The sequence below is a fragment of the Carcharhinus amblyrhynchos genome, chromosome 12 (assembly GCF_965287045.1).
Source record: "Carcharhinus amblyrhynchos chromosome 12, sCarAmb.v2.hapA, whole genome shotgun sequence".
In the NCBI taxonomy this organism is placed as follows: domain Eukaryota; kingdom Metazoa; phylum Chordata; class Chondrichthyes; order Carcharhiniformes; family Carcharhinidae; genus Carcharhinus; species Carcharhinus amblyrhynchos.
This window is the reverse complement of record NC_137335.1, coordinates 33055055-33077934: the sequence shown is the minus strand read 5'-3', so window position 1 is coordinate 33077934 and position 22880 is coordinate 33055055. Positions and strand designations below refer to the sequence as shown.

The following is a 22880-nucleotide window of genomic DNA, read 5'->3' as shown; positions in this document are numbered from 1 at the left end:
TTTGCTTGTGATCCACTCCCCTAACTCATGACTTCCATACCATGCTGCACTCTGCCACCCCACTCACTGGCATCTCCAAACCAAGGTACTCCTTGGCTGTGCTGCTTTCTAAGCATGCCCTGGACTACCTGGATCCACTGCAGTTTGCCTACTACTGCATTGGGTCCACAGCAGACGCCATTTCCCTGGCCCTGCACTCAGCCCTGGAATACCTAGATAACAAGGATACCTATGTCAGACTCTTATTTATTGACTACAGCTCAGCCTCCAACACCATTATTCCCACAACACTCATCTCCAAACTCTATGGCCTGGGCTTCAACACCTCTGTGTGTGACTGGATCCTGAACTTCCTAAAGGCAACAACACCTCCTCCATGATCATCCTCAACATGGTGCCCCACAAGGCTGTGTTCTCAGTCCCCTACTATACTCCTTATACACCTATGACTGTGTGGCCAAATTCCCCTCCAATTCGATTTTCAACTTTGCTGACAATACCACCAATGTGGGTCAGATTTCAAACAATGATGAGGTAGAGTACAGGAATGAGATAGAGAATCTGGTGAACTGGTGCGGCAATAATAATCTCTCCCTCAATATCAACAAAACGAAGGAGATTGTCATCGACTTCAGGAAGCGTAAAGGAGAACATGCCCCCTGTCTACATCAATGGGGACGAAGCAGAAAGGGTCGAGAGCTTCAAAATTCCAGATCACCAACAAACTGTCCTGCTCTCCCCCATGCCGATACTATAGTTCAAAAAGCCCACCAAAGCTTCTACTTCCTCAGAAGACTAAGGAAATTTGGCATGTCAGCTATGACTCTCACCAACTTTTACATAGAAAGCATTCTTTCTGGTTGTATTACAGCTTGGTATGGCTTAGCTCCGCCCAAGACTGCAAGGAATTACAAAAGGTCATGAAAGTGGCCCAATCTATCACACAAACCAGCCTCCCATCCATTGGCTCTGTCGACACTTCCCACTACTTCAGCAAAGCAGCCAGCATAATTAAGGACCTCACACACCCCGGTCATTCTCCCTCCCACCTTCTTTCTTTGGGAATAAGATGTAAAAGTCTGAGGTCATGTACCAACTGACTCAAGAATAGCTTCTTCCCTACTGCTGTCAAACTTGAATGGACTTGCCTTGCATTAAGTTGATCTTTCTCTACAACCTACCTATGACTGTAACACCAAATTCTGCACTGTCTCATTTCCTTCTCTATGAACAGTATGTTTTGTCTGTATTGTGCACAAGAAACAATACTTTTCACTGTATGTTAATATATGTGATAATAAATCAATGAGCAGAGAGCTAAGCCTGTCAATCAGGCTGGCTTCTGGACAGCGTACTTGTTAACATGCATGCCGAGGTTTCTAAACTCCATAACTTTTGGGAAAACATACTTCTTGGGACTAAAACACTTCATCTAGCTTGGAACACCTGCCCTAGAAAGAATCAGATCATTTGTCCTTGTTTTTATATTTTCATTATAAAGTCCTATGTAATTATGAACTCCCGCCAGTGATGTAGCATCTTCAGAAAAGGGGAGGTGAACTTAGTGTAAAACGTTTGTTCATTTGGTTCTATTATGAATATAGACATGGGAAAATGTTGACAGGAAGGTCATGGCAATAATAACAAGTGAAGTTTGTACCAAATCCAGAGTCCAGCAGCCAGCCATGATAGCTAGCAATAAAGCATATTTTTCTTAACTGCTACACTGTTTGGTGCATTTGATGGTGCAACTTACTCAGATCTATCAATGACATATTTGTGTATTAAGAATTGGGTAGCTTATGTTTCTTCACTGGAAAAAGTTGCAACAATTAGGATTGATCTATCAAAAAACTAGTTTTATTGGATATTAATTCTGCTGTGCCCAAACAACTGTTTGGAACCAACAGAATAAAAGCTGAGTGCCACGTGAGGAATCTGATTTCATTTACCAGATGTGGTTTCCCATTAGTTGTGGCTGCTACCTCTCCAAATACATTGCAACTTGAATAAATAGTGTGAGAAAATAAAAACGCTTATTGTAGGTTTAGCTGTTGCTTTACATAGTACAAAAATGCCTGCAAATACGAATCTCGGTATTTTGATTGTAGTTATGGTTGTGGGTAAGAGAACTTCAGCGCTTGGAAAAACATTTATTATGGATTTGGTTGTTGCTGTTCTCTCAAATGATGAAAGATAGAGTCTTGTCTTAATACATGTTTAAGCTTTCATTTAGAAAACATGTTGCATATCAAGCATTTCGGCCAGCACGGTGGCACAGTGCTTAGCGCTGCCTCACAGTGCCAGGGACCCAGGTTCGATTCCCGGCTTGGGTCACTGTCTGTGCAGAGTCTGCACGTTCTTCTCGTGTCTGCATGAGTTTCCTCCAGGTGCTGCAGTTTTCACTGGAGCACCTGGTGAGGCCGCAGCTGTGCACAGTTTTGGTCGCCGCACTTGCTCAAGGATATTTTGGCCTTGGAGGGAGTGCAGAGGAGGTTCACTAGGCTGATACCAGAGATGAGGGGGTGAATAGACTGGGTTTGTACTCGTTGGAATTTAGAAGGATGAGGGGGGATCTTAAAGAGACGTATAAGATAATGAAGGGGATGGATAGGGTAGAGGTAGAGAGATTCTTCCCGCTCAGAAAGGACAGCAGGACTAGAGGGCACAGCCTCAAGATAAGGGGGGAGGCAGTTTAGAACAGAGTTGAGGAGGAACTTCTTCACTCAAAGGGTGGTGAATCTCTGGAATTCTCTGCCCGTTGATGTGGTAGAGGCTACCTTGCTAAATATATTTAAGACACGGGTGGATAGGTTTTTGGTAGGCAAGGGAATTAAGGGTTATGGGGAGAAAGTGGGAAAGTGGAACTGAGCCACTTCAGATCAGCCATGATCTTATTGAATGGCGGGGCAGGCTCGGAGGGCTAGATGGCCTACCCTTGCTCCTATTTCTAATGTTCTTATGTCCTTATGACTATGTATGATCTTTTTCTTATATTACAGCACACTGCCTATTGTGTTGGCCACAGCCAGTTAAGAATGGCCTTTCAAGAGCACAGTGCTGCTGGAAAGATGTCTCCCTCTTACAGCTGACTTTTATTTGTTCTGTGCATGTATGTGCACGTGTACTCTCCCTTTCTCCCTTTATTTCTCTTTCCTCTTCCTGTCTTTTGTCTACTCATCTTCTCTGATTTCCAAGCCTTCCCTTTGCCATTTTCTCTTCTCAATAGGTGGAAAAGCTGCCATCAACATGGCATGTCATATTTGATGTATGGATTGTGTGGAAAATGTGGTTCTGCCCGCACATTGAAATTTGTCGTCTGTAGTTTTTCATAATTATCTGAAGAAATTTTAGAGCGAAGGCTTCTAGGAGCTGAGACGACCCATTATCTCAATGAGCTAACTGACCAGTGCTGGTGCATTGTGGGAAATCGGCTATGCTATATTCCAAATTCTACTGTCCACTCTGAGCAAAATATCAGCTCCAAGTTCACAGTTTTGGGAGAGGCTGACACCTTCAGGCAAACACAATAATGATATCCGAGAGCCAAAGTGCGTGGCCGCAACAGGCAGGGCAAAGGTGAGAGTGAAGAAGTCCTGCAGGAGGGCGAGGGTCTGAGTGGAGTGGTCATGTAGGATGAATTTGCGAGTGACATGAGAATGCAATAAAGTCTAAACCAGATATACTGCACATATCTGTAAATAAAGTTAGTGAGTTCTATGCACAGAAAGTCACATTAGAATATGATGTGGGAATAATGGAGAATGGGGTCAAAAGAAGGGCTGGACGAGACTTGACAAATTCTTTGATTCAAGATGTTCAGGAAGGATCGGGAAGAAAAAAAGGAGGATAACAGTATTGATTAAGAAGCCACAGTGCTAAAAAGGAAGTTCTGGAGGGGTCAGGGACAGAATCTATTTGACTATGCTTATGAAACAATATTTGTATTATTACACAACTAGTTGTTCAAAAGGACACCCAAATTGGGGATGATATAGAGGAAATAATATTTCACAAAATTAGAGAAGTGCAAAAACCACAGAATTGTCCTAATGGGGACTTTAATTATTCCAGTATAGTCTAGGATAGTAACAATGTAGAGGGCAAAGAGGGTAAGCAGATTCTGAAATAAATTCAGGAGAATTTTCTTAATTGTTGTTTCTGACCCAACAAAGAAAGGAGGTTTTGTTAGAGACATTGTTGGATCTCCTTCTAGGGGGTTAATGAAGTGAGCCAAATGTCAGATGGATGATATTTGGGGACCAGTAATCAGAGTATCGTAAGGCAATCGAGAGTAAAGGTATTTAATTAGAGAGAAACCAATTTAAGTGAGATGAGGCTGGATCTATCCGAGGCAAGTTGGAATAAAAATATGGTGGGTAAAACTGTAAAAGAACAGTGAGTTGCCTTTGAAGAGATGATGATTTCATTACAGGCAAAGTATATTTCTTGAGGTGGGAAGACAGGACAACCACAACCAGAGCTTACTGGATGATGGAAGAGATAGAGAGTAAGGTGAAGTGGAAAAGTGTATGACAAATGTCAGATTGATAATACAAGTGATTACCAGACTGTGCATGAAAAGTTCAGAGGGGAAATGAAATCAAAATCAGAGGCAAAGAGAAAGTACGAGAAGAGAATGGCAGCAAAAGTCTTCAATAGAACTATGAATATCGAAAAGGTAGTAAGAGGAGGGATGGGCCATTTAGGAATCTGAAAGGAGATTTACAGATGGAGTCAAAAAGCATATCTGTTGTACCACGAGTACTTTGCACCTGCCTTTTCTAACAAAGATGCTGCCAATTTCATAATGAAAGAGGAAGTAGTTGAGATTTTTGATGGGTTAATGACTGATAAAGAGAGGGTCTTATAAAGGCTAGTGTACTTAAAAGTGTAACGATCAGCTGAAGTACTTCCATGGACACTTGGGATTATAGAGAGGAAGTTGTGGATGTTCTGGCCAAAATTTCCAATGCTCCTCAAATGCAGAACTGGGAACAGAAAACTGGAGAACTGCAAATGTTGCACCCTTGTTCAAGAAAAGGATGCAAGGATAAACACAGCAACTACAGGCCAGTCAGTTTAATCTCAATGGTGAGCTAACTTGGAAACAATAGTCTTGGAAAAATTAGCATTCATTTGGACAAGTGTGAATTAATTAAGGAAAACCAGCAAGGGTTTGTTAAAGGTCAAATTCTGTTTAACCAGTTTGATTGAGATTTCTGATAAGTTAACAAAGGGATGATGAGGTGTACATGGACTTCAAAAAAGTATTTGTTAAAGTGCCACTTAATAGGCTTGCCGACAAAGATGAAGTCTATGGAACAGAAGGACAAGTGGCATCATGGATATGAAGTTTAGTGATGGGAAATTAACGACAGCGGTGAAATGTTGTTTATTGGACTGGAGAACGGTATATAGTGGGGTTCCCCAGGGTTTGGTACTAGCACCATTTCTCCCCTTGATGTACATTAATGACCCAGGCTTTGGTGTACAGGACACACTATCAAATTTGCAGATGACCCAAAGCTTGGAACTATTATGAATTGTGAAGAGGCCAGTGATGGACAAGAGGGGACTGCAGACGAGCTGATGAAATGGGCAGACATCTGGCAGATGTAATTTCATCAAAGAGATGTGAAGAGAAATGACGAGAGGCAATATCAAATGAAGGGTACAATTCAAAACAATTCCAGAATAGAGAGACCAGGGATATATGTGTACAGATTACTGAAGGTGGTAGAGCACTTTGAGAAAGTGGGTAATTATATCTGAGGGATCCTGTGCTTTATAAACAGAAGTAGTGAGGATGTGTCATTAACCTTCATAAAACACTGGTTTGGCCTCAACTGGATTATTGAGTCCAGTTCTGGGCACCACGCTTTAGGAAACATATGAAGGTTTAAAATGGTTTAGGGGCAAGAGGCCTCAGTTACTGTGGATTGGAAAAAATAGGTTTCTTCTCCTTGGAGGAGAGATGATTTGAGAGGAGACTTGAGAGGTTTCAAAATCATGAGTGTTCTGGCCATTGGGATGGGGTGAAACTGTTCCCATTGGCACAAGGGTCAAGAACCAGAGGATATTGATTTAAGGTCAATTTGCAGCAAATGGTTGGGATCTGGAATGCATTCCTATGTATGTGATGGGGGAGGATTTAACCATGGCTTTCAGAATAGAATTGGATGACCATGTGAAGAGAGAACATTTGCAGAAGCATGGGGAAAAGGCTGGATAGTGGGACTAACAGAAATGATTTTGCAGTGAGTCAATACAAACACAATGAGCAGGATTTTCCAGTCGTACCTGCCCTGAGACCAGAAATTCCCACCAAGGTCAATGGCCCTTTTCAAATAGTCCACCAAATCTCCTGAACTGCCTGCAATGATTTCCATAGTGGACAGAACTGGAAAAGTTACATCAATTGCTGAATGGCCTCTTTCTGTGAATCTTTCTATAACCAATTACAGAACTACGGTTCTATAATTCTATTAAAGGCATTCAGTAGATAAATATAATTTTATTGTCGTGAAATATGCAGTTTTTGACTTGTTTAACTCTTTATTTTGAACATTAGAAATATGGAAGAAAAATAGCAAACAGAAAAAATAACATACTTCTGGAGAAATTTTGGAGCCCAATGGCTAGGGGGTGTGACAAGTTTTAGTAGTCATTTCTACCATAATGTCATAATAACTTCTAATAGAAAATGTTGGGAATGACAATGTGAAGTAATGTGGTGCAGACAATAAATGTATTCAGGTGTAAGAAATCTAACAGGCAGATATATTTACCGTATTTAAACCAATTGTGGTAAAGCATCCTAGAATTACAACTTGTAGAGCAAACCATATGAATGTGAGGTAACAAAGATTACAGGTGGGATTTTCCAGGCTTTCCTGCCAGCAGGATCTTCTGATCCCACTGAAGGTGACCCCTGCGGTGGGTTCCCCAATGGCAGGGCCACACAAAACACCATAGACATCAGTTGAACAGGAATAGCCAGCCGGTGACCAATGACGATCCACGTCTGTTGTCAAAAACACATCATGGGGGAGGGGTGAGAAAGAGAGAGAAAATCCCGCCCTATATATAACCTTGTGTACCTTTTTAAGAATATAGTTTTCTACACTGAGCCAAGTATGTTGCTACCATGCTTATACTAATATTTTTAATTTAATCATTTGAGATATGTGCGTCAATGGCTAGGCCAGCATTTACTGCCCATCCCTAATTGCTCTTGAGAAGATGGTGGTGAGCCATGGTTGAACCTCTGTATACGTGTGTTAAAGGTACACTCGCAGTGCTGTTCAGGAGTTCAAGGATTTTGACCCAGCAACAATGCTGGTGTTTCCATGAATCTGCTGCCCTTGTATTTCTAGGTGGTAGTTTATGGTTTTGGAAGGTGCTGCTGAAGAATCCTTGATGAGTTGCTGGAGTGCATCTTGTAGGTGACATACAGCTACTATAGTGTGCTGTTGATGGAGGGAGTGAATATTTAAGATCATAGATTGGGTGCCAGTCAAGCATGATGCTTTGTCGGGGATAATGTTAAACTCCTTGAGTGTCGTTGGATCTTTCCTCATTCATGCAAATTGAGACAATTCTACTATTCCATTGCATTGTCGGTAGTGTCTTTATATGCCCTGTTTGTGAACACAAGTCCTCACTCACCTGATGAAGGAGCTTGAGACTCCAAAAGCTAGTGCTGCCAAATAAACCTGTTGGACTTTAACCTGGTGTTGTGAGACTTCTTTAACCTGGTGTTGTGGACTTACCCCAGTCCAACGCTGGCATCTCCACATTGTAGATAGTAGACAGGCTTTGGAGAGTCTAGAAGTGACTTTACTCTATGCAGAATCCCCAACCTCTGACCTGCTGTTGGAACCACAGTATTTACATAGTTCAGTTGTGTTTCTGGTCAATGGTAACCCCCAGCATTTTGATAGTGGGGGATTCAGCAATAGTAATACCACTGAACATCAAGGGTTAGACTCTCTCTTGTTGCAGGTGATCATTACCTGACACTGTCTGTGTGAAAGTTCCTGGAATACTATCCCATTCTTAATTTTTGACAAGCAGCTTGTTCAGGTGCTTATTCTGGGATATTGAAGAGTGGTTTTCCTGTAGTAACTGATGTGAATGAGCTAATAACTGCCTGCTGAAACACTTCAACATTGGCAACATTTTACAGCTGTTTCCACAGAATAGTAAAACAGATTGTAATTACTATTTGTTTTTAGTGAGAACTGTTTCTTGATTTTTTTTTTCTCTCCTCAGCACAAGATGGGTAATTCAGACAGCCAGTACAATCTGCAAGGGACTAAAGGTAACAGTGCTGAGGGGAAGTTGATGCCTGGTGGCAGGCAGAAGTCATGCACACTCAAAATTCGAAGCGTTCATGCCAAGGATGAAAAGTCACGCTCTTCGTTCGGTTGGGGATATGGTGGCGGCAACATAAGTTACAAAGCAAGATCTCTGGGCAAAAACTGCCTTTCCCAACACAAAAGCAACCAGCGTTACTCCCTCAGTAGTTCTTCACGTCAGGGCAAGTCTTTGATGGGTAATAGTAATGCATATAGCAGATGCCATCAGGATCACCTGGGGAAATATGATCATGGGAATGATAAATTGTTATCTGGAAACCATTTTCCTTGCATTAATCTTGACAAAACAGACAGTCACAGTAAAGCTCTGGAATTCAATGGCCATGTTTTAAATGGACATAGATTACCTGAAAAAGTAACTCAATCCAAGAAAGCAGAAGGAGAAGGCAGTCCAAAGGTTCTCATCAAAACTCTGGGAAAATTTGATGGGGATGTAAGGGTCGAGTTTCACAGTGGTGGTGGGAGTATTAGCAGCAAATCACCCAGTGATGAATCCCAAGGGCCAGTTCAGCTTTTGAGATATTCTCCTGCAATGGAATCTGACTCGAGTAAACAAAATGATGAGCAGGATGATGCCAATAAAGGAAACTTAATGGATCAGAGTCTTCTGCTTGGTGAGCAGAGATCAAAATCAAGCAAAGGTAGCTTAATCAGCTCTGAATTTTCCTGGTCCGAATTGCCATGGGGACATGGTGCTTATGCCAATGATTTTGATAAAATGTATACAACTGGGAAAGTTACTGAGACAGGTAATCCAGAAAGCATTTCACCAAATGACGAGCAGCTCTTCCAAAGATCATCTCTCTCTTCTCTTCAAACTCTGTACAGTGATACAAGTGTCAGACTTTCCATGCCCTCAGAGAGTGAATTTTCCGATGGCTACAGGAACCTGACTTTTAATTCTCATAACTTGTTCGAGAACAACTTTTCTAACTGCTTAAATTTGCTACCTGCTGGGGAGGATAGAGGAACATTACAATATGCCTCTTACACACTACCATGTCGAAAGCCCAAACACCTTGTTGAGGATGGCTCCTCAAGAACTGCCCTGAAAAGTCGAATGCGACGTTTAAGTGCTTGGACTGGGAGCCTTACCAGGAAGAAGAGGAAACTACAGGTAAGGAAACTTTTGTTTTATTGGAAATCTAAACCAAAGTTTGACCACACTTTTTTATAACTTGCAATAGCATACATATTCATTGCTTTCAGAGGAGAAATATGATGTTAGATTGCCAAATTTTTTTTTTCAAATTAACCCCCAATTGCAAGAATTTCCAAGAAGTTCCCGTGTCCTCTTTGCTGGTTTGTTGGTTTTGACTTCCTGTATGGCTATGCTAAATTTGGCAGCTTGTTATGGTAACAAAGCCATTGCAATACAGAAACAACTTTATTTTTATTACTGAAGTAAATACCAACGCACAGTTCTGATCACCTTGTGGTTCTTTTTTGTTCTCCCCTTATTCTGAATAGTTTCTGATCTGTCTCCGACTATACATGGAGCACTGTGTACAGTTTTGGTCACCTTAAATAAGGATATACGTACTTTGGAAGCAGTCCAGAGAGGGTTCACTGGGCTGATTCTTCGGATAAAGGGACAATCTTGTGAGAAAGATTGAGGAGGTTGGGTCTGTAATCATAGTTTAGAATAATGGGAAGTGATCTTATCAATAAATATAAACATTTTGAGGGGGTGTGACTGGGTAAAAGATGATAGGGCATTTCCTCTTGTGGGGGTATCTAGAACTAGGGGGCACAGTTGGAAGACAAGGGGATGGAGATTAGGAAAAATTTCTTTGGAATTCTTTTTCACCAATAGCAATGGAGGCTGAGCCATTAAATATATGCAAAGTTGAGTTAAAAAAAAATTGACAAGGCAGTCAAGAGATATGAGGAACATGCAATAAACTGATGTTAAGGCCACACTCAGATCAGCCTAGATCTTAATAACAGGAAATACTTGATGGGCTGAAAAGCCTATTCCTACCTCTATTTCTATTTCTTGGTAATTCTGCCTCAATTTTATTCTCTGACTTACTAGAATCTTCCATTTAAAAAGCTTAATGTTTCAAAGTTAAAGCATTTACATACTTTCTCTCATAGTTATCCCCCATTGTTCTGGGAGTGAATCAAAATGTTATTTTCTAAAATCTGTTCCAAAGGGTCAATATTTGACACTTTTCTGCACTCCCAAATGACTGTCTTGCTTCACTAAAGATGTCTAAATTCACCTGTGATGTGCTAATAAGAACATAAGAACATAAGAAATAGGAGCAGGAGTAGGCCATCTAGCCCTTCGAACCTGCCCCGCCATTCAATAAGATCATGGCTGATCTGAAGTGGATCAGTTCCACTTTCCCGCTTTCTCCCCATAACCCTTAATTCCCTTGTCTATCAAAAACCTATCTACCCGGGATCTCTCTGCCACTATCCTATCCATCCCCTACATTATCTTATACGTCTCTATAAGACCCCCCCCTCATCCTTCTAAACTCCAACAGGTACAGACCCAGTCTATTTAGTCTCTCTTCATACTCCAACCCCCTCATCTCCGGTATCAGCCTAGTGAACCTCCTCTGCACTCCCTCCAAGGCCAATATTTCTTTCCGCAAGTGCGGCGACCAAAACTGCACACAGTACTCCAGCTGCAGCCTCACCAGTGCCCTGTACAGTTGCAGCAAGACCTCCCTGCTTTTATATTCTATCCCCCTCGCTATAAAGGCCAGCATCCCATTTGCCTTCTTGATCACCTGCTGCACCTGCAGACTGGGTTTTTGCGACTGGTGCACAAGGACCCCCAGGTCCCGCTACACCGTAGCATGCTGCAGCTTTTCGCTTTTTAAATAATAATCCCTCCTACTATTATTTCTGCCAAAGTGGATAACCTCACTTACTGGTCTATAGTTCCTTGTTTTCTCTCTACCTCCCTTTTTGAACAGCGGGCTTATATTAGCTACCTTCCAATCTGTAGGAACTGTTCCAGGGCCCAAATAATTTGGGAAAATAACCGCCAATTGATCTATTATTTCCAGGGCCACTTAAGTACTCTGGGATGAAGATTATCAGGACCTGGTGATTTATCCACCATTACTCCTATCAGTTTCCCCAAAACCATTTCTCTACTAATGCTGATTTCCTTCAGCTCCTCACTGAAACAGGATTTTCTCAGCACTTCTGGCACGTTATTTTTGTCTTCCTTTGTGAAGACTGAAGCAAAGTACAAATTTAATTCCTCAGCCATTATGAATTCTCCTATTCCTGACTGTAAGGGGCCTCCATTTGTCTTTGTCAATCTTTTTCTCTTTACATATCGATAGAAACTTATACAGTCAGTTTTTATGCTTCCCAATAGCTTACCTTCGTACTCTACTTTTCCCTTCTTAATCAACCCTTGGTCCTCCTTTGCTGAATTTTAAACTATCCCGATCCTCAGGCCTGTTGCTTTTTCTTGCCAATTTGTGTGCTTCTTCCTTGAATCTGATACTGTCTCTAATTTCCCTTGAGCCATGGTTTGGCCATAATTCCTTTATGATTCTTGTGCCAAAAAGTAATAAACAACTTCTGGATTTCACCTATTAATTCTTCAAATACCTGCAAATGCCTGTCCACTGTCTGTTCTCATACCTATTGGTAAAAGACCTTGGTAGATTTCAATTTCCACATGTTGAAAGTGGTTTAAAATCTCTGGGTTGGACCTGTGCGCTGGGTTTTAAGGACCACTGTTGTCCAATAAAGCACAAATTACAATATTGCAATTTGTAGAACACTAAGCACCTAGAGCATTACTTCAATACCTAACTAGGTTTATTGATTGTTCAACTACTACAGTCGCCTCCAGACATGTTTAAATCTAATAATCAGAATTCAATTCAGGTGAACCAGAGAATATGTGTACATTTGTTAGGAGCTCAATAATGAAAACAAAATAATATTTAAGGAAAAGAATTGCATACATCTGGAAGCATTGACTTTGCCATTTTTCTGAATAATTTTTACTTGTTGCAAGAATCAAATCGCATCACTTGCAATAGTGAGGAAATACTACATATTAAGTTAAGTAAGTCATCTTACTGCGTCCATTTTAATAGCATGCCTGGAGTGCTAAGTTTTGAAAAAGGTTATCGGATTCATGGTCAAAACTGAAAAATGATGGCTCAATTGTGATTTTAAGTTTTCCTCCTATTTGAGATTTTTATTCTACGATGATCTTAAATTTTAAGTAAGCTGCTGCAGTAAAACCAGCTTCAACTTCTAGCCCAAATATTGACATTATAAACTTCTCAAATATAGAGCACTGTGGGTAAATGTTCCATACTGTGGTATAATAATAAATGAATGGTGTAAAATTGATCTTTCCTATTTTGTAGTGTCGTCAAAGATCGATTTTTTTTTGACTCTTGCTATGCTTAGTTAGGAACTAATGCTCCTTACTGTTTCCCTGGTTATCCTCTTTCCCTTAACATACTTGTGGACAATCTTGGGATTCTCCAAATTCTACCCACCAACTCTTTTTCGTGCTTCCTCTATGCTATTGTAATTGCTTTTGTTGTCCATATAACCGGCAATGATTATGAGCTTGATACAAGGGGAAGGAACCCTTTCTCTATTAGTAATTCGCTTTATTACTTATCAATGTTAGGCAGTGTACAACATAAATCATGCAGTTTATATGAAAACTTTGTCGTCTAAAACACATTCTCGTTGGTTTCCATGACAATTCCTGAGTGATCACAGAACATGGGAGATATTACTCAAGAAAAAGAGCTACGCTGGCCATTTGTCTGTCTTCCCTCTGGATGCCATTTCCACATCTTCTGGTATAGGCTTTTCCTCTTCTGCGTGATTAGTCTCCAGGTTTCGCTGCAGCTGGTCCAGGAGTCTTCGTTCTTATCTTGTCCGAGTTATGCTGCCTTTTCTTTGTTGGTTCAAACTTCCTCAGTTATTTTGTATTTTTCCCTCGCTGGTCCCAGCCCAGCGTCCTAGGTAGGATTACCTCATTGCCCTCTGGCTAAATAAGGGCTTGTGCCTTATAACATTTCCTTTGTCCTTTTTATAGAACTAAGTTTAACCAGTTCAGGCCAGCTTCAAGTGCAGGTTACTGCAGTTTGAGTGGAGTTTGCAGACTTTAGCTGCCTCTTTATAGTCTCTGGCCAATACTTCCTTGGTTCCCCCTGCACTTCCTAAACTCCATTAAGGCCTCTGTTGATCCTTTCCTATCTAGTCCTGAATATCCCTAGGCATTCAGGGTTCTCTGGGCTTTTTGCTTCGAAGTTTCACCCTAAAAGAAACATGTTGGGCCTGTATTCTCCCAATTTTCTTTTTGAACATCCCCTTCCCCCACTGCTGTGTTTAGATTTTCCCACAAGAAGCTGCTCCCGGTCTACTTTGTCCTTGGTTTAGAACCCTGAAACTCCTTATCTCCACGTGGACCATGAGTTCTGTTTTTAGTAGGACAGTCCCATATTTAAGCCGACCACAGATGTCCCCGTTTTAAAAGGTAGCAAATGCCTCCTGTTGCCTTTTGCATTTCAGAACATCCGATGTCGCCAGATGGATGTTGTTTCTGAAAAAAATCTAAGAGTAAACATGGAGTAATATTATATTCTATTATTCCAAAATAATTTAGAAACTATATTGTCACGTGGAAGTATGCACGTATATCCACCATGGCACCTCGCTTATTGCACCATAGTCAGCATAGAAGCGACTATTGGCAGCAGTTGAGCTGGGCAACCTGAATCATTCCTAGGTACAAAGCACTGCAAGGCTTCACTGCTTGAAGTTAGTTCAGTCTTTACTCTGGGACTGTGTCAAAAAATATGCCAAACATGAACACTATATTTTGAATTGCTCACAGCAGCCTTAGTAACATTACTTAGCACTTTCGGACAAAAATAGACAAAGAGGCTAAGTGATGTTAATGTGTTACTCCTCGTGTTTCTGATTATTTTTTGTTTGGTGAAACACAGAAGCTGATCAAATACATGCAAATAAGGGACTGTTTGCTTAACATACACTATGCCTTGCACATTGTTGTAGATCTCGTGATTGTAAATCTCAATTGATTAAAAAAAACAGAATTCTGATTGAACTCACTTGAATACAAGTTATTTTATCAAGAGTTCCACATTCAGCAGAGGGAGACATGGACTGCAGCGATTCAGAAAGGTGGCTGATTCACTTTTCAAGGGCAATTCGGAATGGACAACAAATACTGGACTTGCTAGCAATACTCACATCCAACTTAAACAATAAAAATAAGACTCTTAACAAGCTGGGCCATATTGTGACCAAGTACCCGTGTCATCTCTGCTCCCAGCCCCCAACCTCCCCAAGGGCCAGATAGAGCCAAGGGACCTCATGTTGACCTCCCTGATTTTTTCATCCTTGTCTGTTTCTGGCCTCAGCATGACTGCAAACACAAGAAGCCTGTTAACTTTTTTTTCTTCACAGATGCTGCCTGACCAGTGGAGTATTTTCAGCATTTTTTGTGTTAACTTCAGAAATATTTTGCTTCTGTATTACTGCAAATCACATTATTATGTTTTCAAATAATCTTAATGTAAATCGATTAATTCTAAGTATTTGATAATTGTTTCTTGTAGCCCAAAAAGAAAAATTGTATTGGGAATGGTTGCAATGAAAGTGTCTGGAATTAACTTTACGCAAAAGGAAAAGCGTTATTCAGATGATGATCCATTGATTTGCCGACATTCTGTGGCGCAGATTGGTAGGATGCAGCTTCTCAGTGAATGAGAGACTATGTGAGCACAACTCACACTGAACTACTCTCACATGCCTAATGGTGCCTGTCTGCCTGCCTTATCCATTGAAGATCTTTGATTTCCTTTTGTAGAAGAGGACAAATATCAAACTCTTGGTATTTTAAGAAATAATTGATTAATGTTATAGAAACCAGTTGGAAGAGGCAATATAAACCAAAGGGTACATTTTTAAATGGACTGCAGAATACAGAGACATGTAGGTGTACACGTTCAAGGTTGTTTCAGTAGCATATGGGATTGGGATCTTTGTTTGGAGGGCCATACGCTGGAATTTTCTAGCTCCCCCATTGCAGAGCCAGCAAGCCATTGGAATCTTCATTCACAACGATGGGCCAGAAGATCCCACTGTCTTGAGAGGATAGCAAATTCTGTCCATAGTAGTATAAGAGCAATGAAGCATTCTTAACTTTTTAAAATCACTAATTAATACCTCAGCTGGATTTTTCTATCCAATTCTGGATACCACACTTGAGGAAAGATGCAAAGACATTGGAGAGTGTGCAGAACAGTTTTATTATGATATTACCAGGGATGAAAACTTCAGTATGTGGAGAACCTCGGGAAGCTGGGATTATTCTTCTTGAAGCAGCAAATGTTAAGCAGAAATGTTCAAAATTTAGCAAGCTTTTTATGCCGTTAATAAGGAGAAACCTTCCCACTGAAAGGTTGCTAACTTTGGGAACCTATTTAAGACAATTGATAAAAAGAACCTGGGGGAATGATAATTTTTGGAAGGTCTTGGCCTGAAATTCAATGCCTGATAGGGTGGTGGAAGCAAATTGAATCGCAACTTTAAAAAGATATGGATATATTCTTGCTGGGCTGTGAGGAAGACTAATTGAATTGTTCTTCTGAGGATCATGAGCTGAATGGCCTCCTTTGGTACTCTAATTCTTAGATTAGATATGTATTTCAGACAGGTAGATAGGTTCTTGATTGGTAAAGGGATCAAAGATTACAGGGAAAAGGTGGGAAAATGGGATTGAGAAACTTACCAGTCACGGTTGAATGACAGAGCAGACTCGATGGGCCAAATAGTCTAATTCTGCTCCTATATCTTTTGGTCTTCTTATATTGCTTTGCAATGGATAATAAATCTGGTCAAGATGTAATGACAACTTTCTGTTGCTAAAAATAGCTCATCATTCTTTAAATATTTGTATTTGCTTTGACTTTTAAAACCTGGTCATCATTTGTGCTGTGTTCCTTCTGTTCTGCTTTCCCTCACTTTCTCCAGATAAGGCAGTTGAAGATTGTGTCTGTGCATTGCAGTTGTGTAGTTCTCAATGTAAAGATAATACTCAACAAATGTTTGGTTATGATTAATATGTGGTAAGATGGGTATGTTATAGAAGTTCTTATCAAACATTTGCAAATTTTCTGTTTAACCTCCTAAAATGTGTTTCAGCAATCAAATAAAAATCCTATCAATCTTGCAGGACTCTAAATCCAAGGATATAAATGAATATTGTGACAGTGGAATTGATGGCGTGACTGCAGACACCAGCTCTCCTTCCCAAGTATCAAGTTTATTGTGGTCACCTGGCTCCAGCTATACATTGCCACCCAGAAGTAACTCTACCAATGCAGTTGGCAATGATGTCTTGAGACAGAGCATTTATGAGAACTTCATGCGAGAGTTGGAAATGGGTCATATACCTGTGGAAAATGCAGACCAGTCTACAGGAAGTGAGGAAACCAGCAGTGATTCTTTCAGTTCTTTAGAACAACTGGATCTATTGTATGAAAAAGAACAGGGGTTTGTGCGAAAGGCTGGCTGGTTGTCTTTTAAACCCCTTGTTACACATCAAAAAGAGAGGAAGTTGGAACTTGCACCTCGCAGAAAATGGAAACAATATTGGGTTTCTCTTAAAGGTAATTAGTATAAATCAGATTTAATATGTGGGCCTGGATTTTTGGCAGTAGGGATGACTTGAGAGACCTTTAAAAATGGCAAGTGCGTCCTGCTTGCTTGATTCCCTACACCATTTTTAAGAGTGTCTTTAAGGATTTGGACTGGTTCAGATCATGAGCCCCCATCCTATATTCCCGAACGGGCCAGCCCCATTATAGGATAATGCATGCCATATTCAGACCAGATTTCCAAAGAGTCGTGTTCAGAGCACCTCAGAGAAGTTATGAACCATAATCTTCGAGAGAATTCTTTGAAAACGAAGTTCAGAAGGTTGCCCTCATGAACCTCCATGCCATGATACGTCTCTCCACACAACCCAAGACCCCTCTAAATCCCCTGTAAGCTATACACCTCCATGCCTGTTCATCCACCATACTCTATAAAACCAATTAGCCCTATAGTGACATATGTATAAAAACGCTTCAAACAAAACCAATCTTTCACTCATTAATAATTTTTTACTTTCTTAAAAATACTCTTTTTACTACAAGCAAATGTGTCAATCATCCTGACCCAATTTAAAGTACTAATGGCAGAAACTGCAAGCACCCTTAACCTTGTGTAAATAAACATTGGGCAATTGACATCAGTGGTGTTCAGCTGTTTCAACAGTCTAATGAATGTCTGGACTCACAGCCAAAAATGCATAATAAGGCTTAGCTGAGAGTTCAGATATCTATGATACTGCTGAAACTTTTTTTTTGCTGTAACTGGGACAAGTCCCATAAAAGTGAGGTGGACCTGTTTTAAACAGTTCACTATGGTGCCTGGCAAAGCCTGTGGTTATCTACACAGTGCACGCACGCACGCACTAGTGCTTAAACCTGTTTTGGATTAAAGTTCTGGATGACGTCTGATAATTGGTCCTAATAAAATGGCCAGTTTGAATCTACATGCCATTGTGATAAATGTAGACTGCTTTCCCTCCAAGACCACTTTATCCTTTACAAATGCGTTGCTTAGAATCTCTCACTGTAATCCAGATGTACTCTAACCCAGGGCTATAGATGTAGTATAATTTCTACCCCCTTGCATACCAGTTCTTTGAATATAAAGGCCAACATTTCATTAGCCTTTTAAATTATTTTCTTTACCTGTTTGTGATATCTTAATGATCTGTGTATCTGGACTTCCTCACATTTCTACCCCCCCCTTCCAAAAACATATCCTTGTATCTTTGCTGTCTCTAACTTCTTACTGTTTAGAAAATGCTCTGTTCTATCCTTTCTAGGTCCAAAATAGATTACCTTACTTTTGCCAAATTGAAATTAATTTGCCATGGTTTTGCTTACTGATTTCATCTATTAATATCTTTTAACTTGGTGCTTCTATCATCACTACTGCTTAGCGTATGTGTCATCGGCAAACTTAGTGGTGTAACTCTGTCTATTTTAATTTAAATGGTTGATACAGTGAATCACCAAGGTCGCAGCACAGATCCTTGTGGGACACCACTGGTTACCAATCCATTATCCCCACTCTGTCTCCTGCTGCTCAACTGATTTCCTTACCAGATCAATAATTACCCTTCAATTCTGTGAGCTTCAGCTTTAGTTGTCTGTCTTGTATAAGGAATTTTATCAAATGCCTTTTAGAGGCCCAGGCAAATAATATGTAAATATCCCTCAGTCCACTACTTAGCTCTTCAAAAATGGGATCAGATTCATTGGGTACGTCCCACCCTTTGATAAATCTGCTGAGTTGAAACATTTCAAGATATGCAGTGCCCAATCATTAATTATAAACCCTACCTTTCTGGTATGAGCTCGTCTGCCAATCCCAAACTATGTGAGAGTTAAAATTTCTATTTAAAACCACTCTGCCTATGTTTGATGCAAAGGATGCTTTAAATATTCAAACACTACTTTAAAAACTCTGCAGGTAAACTGTTCAAGATAGCTTAATAAAAATATATTCTGTAACCTGCTTCATCAAATAGGCAGATTTATGATCTGTTTCCTATTTGAAGGCAGTTTCTAAAGTTGTTAAAACTTTCATTGCATTTTGTATTGATAATTTTTTTAGTTAATGAGCTGAATTTGTGACTGGTGCCAGAAACTTGTCCATTGGTATATTTTTCTAGGCACTGCCTAGTCTTCTGGGTAACAGTATTGCCATCAGCAGTGTCAACTTACTTGAGCCTGATGCGGCTTTCAAACCTTAATTTTGTTCCTTAGTTTATAAGGTGAAAAGTAAGAGGTCAGTATCTGATTAAGATTTCTAAATAGAAAAGATAATTTATTCCATCCAGTCGCCTCGCTCACTTAATTGGATCACCCCGAGATATGAAGTTGACAAAAATCCCCATAATGAAAGCGCCAGTTGTACGAACATCCATGCCTTTTGGACAAGTATGTTCCAGATCTCTGCTAAAAATGCTTTGATCTAATTCCTGAATTCTTTAGCTGGAATTTTAAATCTATTTCTCCCATTCTTGATTTTGCCCCATGAGAGGATGTAGTTTCTCTGTAACGTAGGAACATAGGAATTCGGAGCAGAAGTAGGCAAATTCAGCCCTTTGAGCCTACTCTGCCATTCAATCAGATCATGGCTGATCTCTCTCTGGTCTTAAATCCACCTCCTCATCTATTCTGTAGATCCTCTTACCCCCTTTTTATTAGGAATGTATCTACCTCCCTCTTGGAACCATTTAATGATTCAGATTTCAGTGTGCTATGGGATAGCAAGTTCCACAAATTGAGCACCCTCTGCAAGAAACACTTCCTCCTCATTTCAGTTTTAAATCTACTGCTGCTCAACCTGTACCTGTAACCTCTTGTTCAAGGTTGCCCATTTGTCTACATTATGAATCCCTTTTAAAATGTTATATACCTCGATTAGATTTCCTCTCACTCTTCTAAACTTCAGTCAATACAAGTTCAAAATGTTTAATCTTTCCTTATGCCTTATCCCTTCATCTCCAGAATCAATCTAATGACCCTCCTTTGAACTGCCTCCAATGCTACCACATCCTTTGTCAAATAAGGAGATAAAAACTAGACACAGTACTCCCAGACGTGGTCCCACCACAACCCTATACAATTGCAATAACACTTCGCTACTTTTATACCCCAGTCCTTTTACAATAAATGGCAACATCCTATTTGCCTTTTTCATTACATGCTGCACCTGCATACCGACTTTAAGGATTCATGAATATAGACACCCAGATCACTCTGCTCAGTCACATTTCAATCTGTTTTCCATTTAGGTAATAATTTGCCTTTCTATGTTTTTTGCCAAAATGGATACTTCTCACTTATCTGCATTAAACTCCATCTGCCAAATTTTGGCCCATTTTCCTAACCTATCTATATCCATCTGTAAAATCTTTATATCCTCTTCACTGCCTACTTTAGTATCCACAAATTTTGCTATGTTTCACTCTCCCTGCTTGCAGATCATTTATATAGATTGTAAACAGTTGAAGTCCGAGGACTGACCCTGCAGCATCCCGCTAGTTACATTTTCACCAGCCAGAGAAGGACCCGCTTGTGCCAGCCCTCTGCTTTCTGTCAGTCAGCCAATCCTCAATCCAATCTAGCGCTCTACCCCCAATCACATGCAATCTCAGCTTTTGGATCAGTCTTTTATGTGGAACCTTGTCAAACACCTCTGGAAGTTTAGATATACCACATCCACAGGTTCCCCACTATTCAACTTGCTGATTATGTCCTCCAAGAACTCCAGCAAGTTTGTCAAGTATGACTTGCCCTTCATAAAACTGTGCTGACAACAGTAGATTGAACTTTTGCCTTTCCAAATGCTCAGTCATCTCCTCCTTAATCATTGACTCCAGCAACTTGCCCACCACAGAGGTCAAGCTAACCGGCCTATAGTTTCCTTTTATTGCCCCTCTCTTTGAATAAGGGTGTCACATTAGTGTGTTTCCAATCCATCAAGACCTTACCAGAATCCAAGGAATTTTGAAATATCAATGCAACCACTATCTCTGCTGCTACCTCTTTTAATACCCTTGGGTGTAGGGCATCAGGTCCTGGAGACTTATCTGTTTTTAAACCCATTAGTTTATTCAATACTTTCTCCCTAGAATGGTTATTGCACTAAGTTCCTCTGCATTAATGACAGTTTTTGGAAAACTTCATTATTCTCTATCGTGAAGGCAAAAGTAAAATATTGGTTTAGTGCCTGCACTATCTCTGTGTTCCCCATTAATACCTCACCAGTATTGTCCTCTAGAGGGCCAACATTTACGTGAGCTATTCTCTTCCTCTTTATATACTTACAGAAGCTTTTGGTATCTGTGTTTGTGCTTTCTATTAGTTTCTTTCATAATTTACTTGGTTTCTTTGATTTTATTTTTAGTTGCCTTTTGCTGAACCTTAAAGTTCTCCCAATCCTCCAGCTTACCAACAGCTTTTGCAATTTGATATGCCTCAGTTTTTGCCTTTGTCCTTTTTGACTTCCTTGTCTAGCCATAGAACATTTTTCTTCCTTTTACAATTCCTCTTGCTCTCAGGAATATACTTTAATTGAGAGGTATTCAGTTTCTCTCTCTGAATATCTGCCAATGTTCCTCAACTGTCTTGCCCTCAATTATTTGTGCCCAGTTTACTTTGGAGAACTCTTTCCTTAGGCCTGTATAATTACCTCTGCCCAATGCTAAAATTCTAGTATAGCACTCTGTCTTCTATTGTGCAAAGTGAATCTAAAATTGTAGCATGTTATGATCACTTTTTCCAAGAGGATCTTTAGCAGCAAAACTATCAACCTTTCTTCGTAGCATAATATTAAATCTAAAATAGCCTGCTCCCTGGTTAGTTCCATAACATGTTGCTCTGAGAAACAATTCCTCACATGCTCTATGAAATCTCCCTCGAGGCTACCTTTTGCCAATTTCATTAATCCAGTCAATGTGCACGTTTAAATTGCCCATGATTACTGTGCGCCCTTCTCACAGGCCTTCATTATTTCTTGGTTTATGTTATGCTGCACTTTGGAAGTATTACTTGGGGGCCTGTAAATTATTCCTACCAAGATGTTTTTTCCTTTGTTTTTTAATTCTGTCCAGATCAATTCAACATGTTGGCCCTTAGTGCCAATGTCATTTCTTAATACAGCCTTGATGTTATCTTTAACCAATAAAACATCTCCACCTCCTGTTCCATCCTGTCTATCCTTTCAGAATACTGTGCACCTTTTGGACATTCAACTCCCAGTCCCATGTTTCAATAATCCCCATCAGATCATAGCTGTTTGTCTCTGTACCGTCAACTCATTGACCTTATTCTGAATACTGCGTTCGTTTAGGCATAGGGTTTTTAAATACTGGCTTGTCTTTTCTTTGCAGGACTTTCTTGTGCACTCTGTTTTTCACACGTTTTGACTTCCTTTAATTCCTGTAATTATCCTAACAAATTCCAATAACATTTTGAACACCTTGAAGAGATCGCCTCTCAATCTCAGACTTTGGAGAATATCGGTTAACATTTCCAGTTCTTGATCTGTAACCTTAACTCAGTCCAATGTGTTTCAAATGCAATGAGGATTTCAACCTCTGCCATCCTTTCAGGCAGTGAATTCTAGAATCCCAACCTTTCTTCTCCAAAGTCCCTAGTTTCTTACCATTTCAAAAATGCTTTGATTCATCCTCCTTCAGTCTAAAATGGATTATTTAACTTCGTTGATCTGTCTGCTTTGCCCACTCTGTCTTTATTCCTTTAGAACTTACTGCTCCCATCTGCACTACTTTCTCTCCCCTCCCCACCTCCTTAACTTTGTGTCATCTGCAACATTAGATATATAAATCTATATTCCTTTATTGAAAACAATATACTC

At 40.1% G+C, this 22880-nt stretch overlaps 1 protein-coding gene across 2 annotated transcripts in view; it reads left to right on the top strand.

Annotated features, from left to right (window-relative positions):
- The window catches only part of LOC145350898 (rho guanine nucleotide exchange factor TIAM2-like), a 345497-nt gene that overhangs the window by 128922 nt on the left and 193695 nt on the right, over positions 1-22880 (top strand). For both annotated transcript variants that reach the window (XM_080200337.1, XM_080200338.1), the window contains 2 exons: positions 8278-9501; positions 16606-17041. In XM_080200337.1, the coding sequence (XP_080056463.1) occupies positions 8284-9501; positions 16606-17041 (1654 nt within the window). In that variant the 5' untranslated portion in view covers positions 8278-8283. The remainder of the gene's footprint in view (positions 1-8277; positions 9502-16605; positions 17042-22880) is intronic.